This window comes from Octopus bimaculoides, chromosome 25 (assembly GCF_001194135.2).
Source record: "Octopus bimaculoides isolate UCB-OBI-ISO-001 chromosome 25, ASM119413v2, whole genome shotgun sequence".
Taxonomy (NCBI): Eukaryota; Metazoa; Mollusca; class Cephalopoda; order Octopoda; family Octopodidae; genus Octopus; species Octopus bimaculoides.
Genome location: NC_069005.1, coordinates 28,484,355 through 28,491,050, shown reverse-complemented (window position 1 = coordinate 28,491,050; position 6,696 = coordinate 28,484,355). Strand labels below are relative to the sequence as shown.

Sequence of the window (6,696 nt, the reverse complement as noted above, 5' to 3'; positions counted from 1 at the left end):
AGCATGTCTGATAATTTCAATGAATGGAATTAAATGTTAATACATGCACATGCCACATTCATACATGTGTATGTGTGTGTTCATTGTTTATGTGTGTAGACATGTGGAAAAAAGTGTGTGTGTGTGTCTGTGTATATACATACACAATACACACACATAGAGTAGCATGTATGTGAATGCAGATTTGTTTGGAAATATATATATATATATATATATATATATATACACACACATACATTCACATTTTTATGAATGTATTTAGATGTGTGTGCGTGTGCATGCACACTTTTATGTGCATGAATATTTGTACATATGCATATGTTCATGTGGCAATTTAAATATAAATGTGTGTGTAGATAAAGTTCTTGAGTGATTGTAAGTGTTTATATATGCATTGGAATACAACTATGCAGAATTATACATATGTATGTATGTATATATATATATATAATGTGTGTATAATGGGTAACAAAATGTCAAAAACACATAATAGGTGTATACAAGTACTGGTCTGTGCTGAATCATGAATTTTGTGTGTGTATGTGTGTGTGTGTATATATATATATATATATATATACACACACACATACTCATAGACACACATTTTTCTGTGATGTATTTGTTCACATAGATTTAAAGCATATACATGTATGTGCATGTATTTATGTATGTATGTATGTTATGTACATGTTTGTTTGTATTTAGCAGCGTCTTGAGGTGGTTGTGTCTTCTTCCTTGGCATCAAGTCAGACCAAGCTTGGAAACAGGTGAGGGTTGGCAACGTGAAGGGCACCTGGTCATAGGAAAGCTGACTCAAATAAACTCCACCTGACTTGGGCAAGCATGGAAGAGTGGATGCTAAATTATGGTCATGATTTATGTGTACGCATATATATACAACACTCACACACACACACACTCTCTCTCATACAAGAATATTTTTTATTGCATGTTTATTGAAACCTTCTCTTCCATATTCCATATTCCACCCCACGCCCCATCCACCCAGCTCCTCCTCCTCACCACCACCACCACCACCATCTATGTCTGTTATGCAGTGAGTTATGTTGCACGAGTTTTGATGGTGCAACATCTGTTAATGTTTTGACCTTTTATTGATTGATTTGTTGTTTGTTTTGTTTTCTGTTGAAATATGCCCACAGCATGTTGTCATACGAAATACATTACGCATGCGTGTGACATTCAGTGGTGTATTCATTATAACTATGTATTAGAGGTGTGAAGCATTACCTTGTATAGATGTGGTAAATATAAATACATAGACGTAGATATTAATGTCTGTTTTGATGTGAAATTCTAATAAAAAAACAATTTTACATTAAACTAAAGAATTACTGAATACTTTTTTGTAGAGAACATATTATAGTTCTATATTTAAGAGATGAGGAATTATGTACATTATTTACATTTGATGGATATTTGTCCTCATCTTATGGTGTAGTGGTTAAGAGCGTGGGCTACTAGCCCCATGATTCCAAGTTCGATTCCAGGCAGTGACCTGAATAATAATAATATCAAAAACTACCTTAGGAACGAGAACCCAGGTTCAAAATTTCCCCAAGACACCTGATGAAGGCTGGAGGGTATATCAGCTGAAATGTTGTGTTAACAACAAACAAGATGAGGACAAATATCCGTCAAATATAAATAATGTATATTTATTATACTTTTACTTGAAGAGGGGTGACAGTAACTTTGAAGTCTCAAGCTGCTAGCCTTCATCAGACTGTGATACATTTGGGTTTGTTTTAGCTTGGTATAGGACCTTTCCATAGACTCACTGTGGATTATATAACAACTTCCCGAATCCCTAACTGGTGACTGAAACAGGAGGCTGTCCTCTCGACCAATATGCTTGTATGGGTGCTGCTGGATGATGAACTCTGGTCATGTTTATCTATGCTTTCCAATCCATGGCACTGGCCTTGAGATCGAGGTGCCATGACTTCAGATCTTCCTCAGTTTGTTTCGCCCATGTCTTCTATGGCGCACTAAACTGGATTCTCCAGTGCATGGATTGCTGCCACCACAAAAGTCGGTGTGGTGGTCTTCCAGATGTGGCCAAAACACTGTAGCCTGTACTGCTGGACTTGGTTCCTCAATGGTCAGCTGCTGCTAGCAACTTACCAGCGATTGTATGAAAGCAAGACAAGCCCAAACATACCAGTCTGATGAAGGATAACTGACCGAAACGTCAAAGTCATTGTCACCCCAACATCTTGTAAAAGTTTACACACACACACAAACACACTGCATGTAGCTTTGAGATATTCCTTTTTCGAATTTGAACTGTGTTGCACTGTGTATTGATTTTGACCGCTAGTGTTCGTAGGTGTGAGTTATCTCCCATGTAGTAGACGCCTGAAATCTGTCTTACATTAATCGATGCATAGGTGTGTAGTGTTGCGAGTTCCACTTCAGATATCTATTACATAGGATATATCTTACACAGTCAGATGTGTGTTGTGTATTAGATGTGACGTTACCTGTGGGGTGAGTAGGTTTCGGTTCTACTATTGTGTAGTAGGAGTGAGTTGTATTGTGTGATGTATCTAGGATTTATTTAAGAGTAAAAATGCTTACATGTTGTTTCTGAACTCCATCATACATGGACAGCTACTTTAGTACTATACGGAATTATCTGCACCTTGACAGCATTATTTCCAGAAATACTGATGATAATAGTTTCAAATTTATATATATATATATCATCGTTTAATGTCCGCTTTCCATGCTAAAGAAATGGAAAACAAAACAATAAATTGAACAATTATAAATTCAGTTCAATTTAAATATTTTATACAAACAAATGATGCATATTTGAGATGTGTCATTTTTTTGCCTAAAATATTTAAATTGAATTGAATTTATAATAGTGCGATTTATTGTTTTGTTTTCCATTTCTTATTTATATTTATATATTAAACTGTATGTTTATTTATTAATTTTTTTTTTTTTACCTATTGGAATAACATTGTTATTGATATAGGTAATAAAAACCAGTAAATTCTTCAGATATTTCATATCCCTTAGGTGTTTTTTTTACACCTAGCTAAATTGCTATATATATATATATATATATATATATATATATCAGAATTGTATACACACACATGTATAGTTATAGGCATAGATATGTAGATATAATCACAAATATATGTAAATACATAACATAAATGTATGTATAATTTAAAATATAATGATTATATATATATATAAAATTTAGTGAGAGATTCTTGCCTCTCTAACCATTATCTCTTAATTGTAATTATTCAGTTCATCTACTCTATATTTATCCTTTTCATGTTTGCAAATCCTTTTAACCTTTCCTCATCTTGTCAGCTGTTTTCAACCTGGTCTCTGTTTTGTCATTGCAGCAGTCTGGATATTTCCGAGTTAGCAAAGGAGGCAAAGAAAATGTTACAAGCCGTGAGTATCTTTTTATTTGTTTCAGCCATTTGACTGTGGCCATCCTGGGGGCACTGCCTCAAAGGGTTTTGGTAGTACAAATCAGCCCCAGTACTTATTTGCTTTTCAGAAGTCAATTACTTATTCTGTTGTTGGTCTCTTTTGCCCACTGCCAAATCCACTCACAAGGCTTTTGTCAGCCTGGGGTTACAGGTAGAAGACAATTGCCCAAGGTGCCATGCAGTGGGACTGAATCCTTAATCCTGTGTTGGGAAGCAAACTTGTAACTACACTGCCATTCCTGCACCTGTACTCCTTTTTATTTCAAAATCTCAGGACAGCCTGGGAGTTGGGTTGACCAAGATTTACAAATTAATTTTCTTTTTTTACTCAAAGTAATTAATATCTCATTATGTGGGATGGATCTGTCCGTTGACTGAGTCTGTATTGATGACTGCACCACCGCCCTCCTACAATCGGGAAGGCAAGGCGGTTTTCCTTTGCCCGGTGGCTGCGGCGAAAAGAAGTTGTTTGGTGGACCAGGCTGAAAAGCATGAGGACAGATACATTCCTCTTTGGTAGAGGAAATCTCATTGACTTCTTCAAGTTTCACTTGAAAAGGAAACTGAGAGGGAAGAGGGAAGTGCTGTACTCGAGTGAGTTTATTGAAAGGTGAGTGAAAGTTTTGAAAATGGCAAGAGTGGATGATACCCTTCTTAGAGTAGACCTGTGAGTCGGAGAGAAGGAATTGGAGAGGGGTCTTGCTCTTGGAGTTTCAGGGAAATCTCGGACAGTGGGGTTCCTCGATCATCCCTAGAGGCCTTCCTGTATCAGGAGGATCACATCTCTATCATCCTCCCCACCACTTTTTAAAAACCTTTGTATGCTATGCATATATCCCTTCTTTTTCAGTGTATATTTTCTTTTTTTTTTATCTCCTTCTGTTAATTATTGTTTGTATGTATGTGTGTATATATGTATATAAATGTATGTGTGTATGCATGTATATAAATATATATATGTATGTATATATATTCTCTCTTTTTCTATTCACATTTTCCTTCTCTCTCTCTCTCTCTCTATAAGATTGTCCTTCCACCTCTTGTCTCCGTCTTTTCCCCCCACTTATCCTATCTCGATCTGTTCCCAGCTCAGATACACAAACACTCCACCCACGTCGCAACACCAAACCTTATACTATTTACACTTTACCAACATATTTCCTTTCTTTTCCTCTCAGCTTCCCAACAATTTGTTTGAAGAACTTGCAATGGACGTTTACGATGAAGTTGATCGAAGGGAGAATGATGAAAGTTTGTATCACCATCATTATCATTTTACACTGCAATCTGTTGTGTTCGTTCGTTCATTTGTTTGTTTGTTGTTATTGTTTTGCCCTAGGCTGGCTCAAACAGGACTGTTGTGTGACCACCAAAGGTATTCCATTGACGACCACTCCTTCTTAGTTTATCATCAGACATATCTTCTCCTGCTGAATATGAAGTTACTGTGTGTATGTTTGAGGAAGATTATACGACTATTTCTAGCAAGCCTTGCAATTATATACCCTACTCTGTGACATAAAAGATGCACGGGTGTATTGTATGCACCCTAATTTCAGCAGTGAATATTCAGGAAAAGATTTTAGTACATACCCCATAGCATTACCCTATAATAATATATTATTACCCGATAGCATCCAGCCATATCTGGCCTAAATATTTTACCTGTTTTATGTTCAAACTGACCAGATCCAGTCTCTCATACCTACCCTACAATGTCATTCTGAAAATATAGAAATGCACCATTGAAATCTTGAAGCTACAAGATAATGCATGATTAATTCAAAACAAGGTGGATAAATAAGCATTACATTTGGCAAAGAAATCTGGATGCTAAAAGGTTCTTACCACACAGCGACACCTTGTTTTTTGCATATGGCTTGCACATTTCTGTTTACTGCAAATAGTATGCGCCCACGTTCAAATGCAGTTGAGTTTCTGTGTCTGTGTGACCCTGTTTATATATATTTTGATAACTAGGAAACCATGAGAAGTCATGTTTTAGCCTCTTTTCAACCTCATCATACATAATATTCTATTCAAAATAACATAATTGGTGTTCTGTTTTGTCTTCCAACAGTTTGGGTCTCATCAAATGAACATAGTTCTACTATTGGGGTTACAATACCCTTCTTACCAGTCAATCCAGAATTTTCCACTACAAGGAACCAAGTAAGGGCTTTCTTTTACTTTTCCCCATTTTTTGGTTTTTGTGTGGTGCGTGTGTGTGTATACGTGTGTGCATGTGTACATGCATATTTGTTGTGTATGTCAAGGTTGTTGTATGCGTGCGTGCGTGTCGCATTTTTTTGTCTAGTATGCATATATATTGTAAGATCCCTATCTCTTGTTTGTCAGAAATTTCAAACAAAATAACTTCAAAACTTGACAATTATTTCTCTGTTTCTTTCATGTTACTCAGGGTCGCCAAAAACTTGCTCGCTTCAACCCACGAGAATTTGTAACGCTGATCATTGATATTTTAAGTGATGCCAAGAGGAGACAAATGGGAACCACGGCTTCCATAATTATTAACCCTAAAGAGCCCAGTAAGTTTTATACGTTTCATCTTTGTATTTGTCATCTCAAAACATCATCGTCATCAATCTTAGACACTCCTTCAAAGAGATAAATACATTTCGAAAGCCGATGGCGCAGGTGTGGCTGTGTGAATAAATTCATTTGCCAACCACATGGTCCTGGTTTCAGTCCTACTGCATGGCACTTGGGCATTCAGTGTTATCATGACACTCATCTCCTTTATGCCACCCATCCATTTATTAGAGTTGACTAAAAAGACCTCAGGGTAAAGACCCCTTCGGTCATGAATGACCATGGGATTGAACCTAGAAAGTTACCCTCTGAGGCACAAGTTTGGGCAAGGTTGTTCACGGAAGATCAGCGGTTGCCCATGCATACCAGCCTCCCCTTTCCATACCATTGTTGTTACCCAAGGAAAAAGCAAAAGGGGTCGGTACAGCTTGGCACCGGTGATGCTGAAACTCATTTCCACAGCTGAGTGAACTGGACTAACGCTGAATAAAGTGTTTTGCTCAAGAACATAACACGCAGCCTTGTCCGGGAATCAAACTCACTACCTCAGGATAGTGAGCTCGACACTCTAACCACTGAGCTTACAGGCCTTCAATAACAACCAAATCTTCCTCCTCTTTTGATTGTTGGTCTGCTCGATCAGGGCTGACCT

General features: G+C 37.1%; 1 protein-coding gene across 1 annotated transcript in view; it reads left to right on the top strand.

The window, feature by feature from the left end:
- Nucleotides 1–6,696, top strand: part of LOC106868693 (ARF GTPase-activating protein GIT1) — a 71,965-nt gene that overhangs the window by 45,322 nt on the left and 19,947 nt on the right. The window contains exons 10-13 of the mRNA XM_014914080.2: nt 3,399–3,450; nt 4,670–4,742; nt 5,572–5,663; nt 5,914–6,104. Coding sequence (XP_014769566.2) covers nt 3,399–3,450; nt 4,670–4,742; nt 5,572–5,663; nt 5,914–6,104 — 408 coding nt within the window. The remainder of the gene's footprint in view (nt 1–3,398; nt 3,451–4,669; nt 4,743–5,571; nt 5,664–5,913; nt 6,105–6,696) is intronic.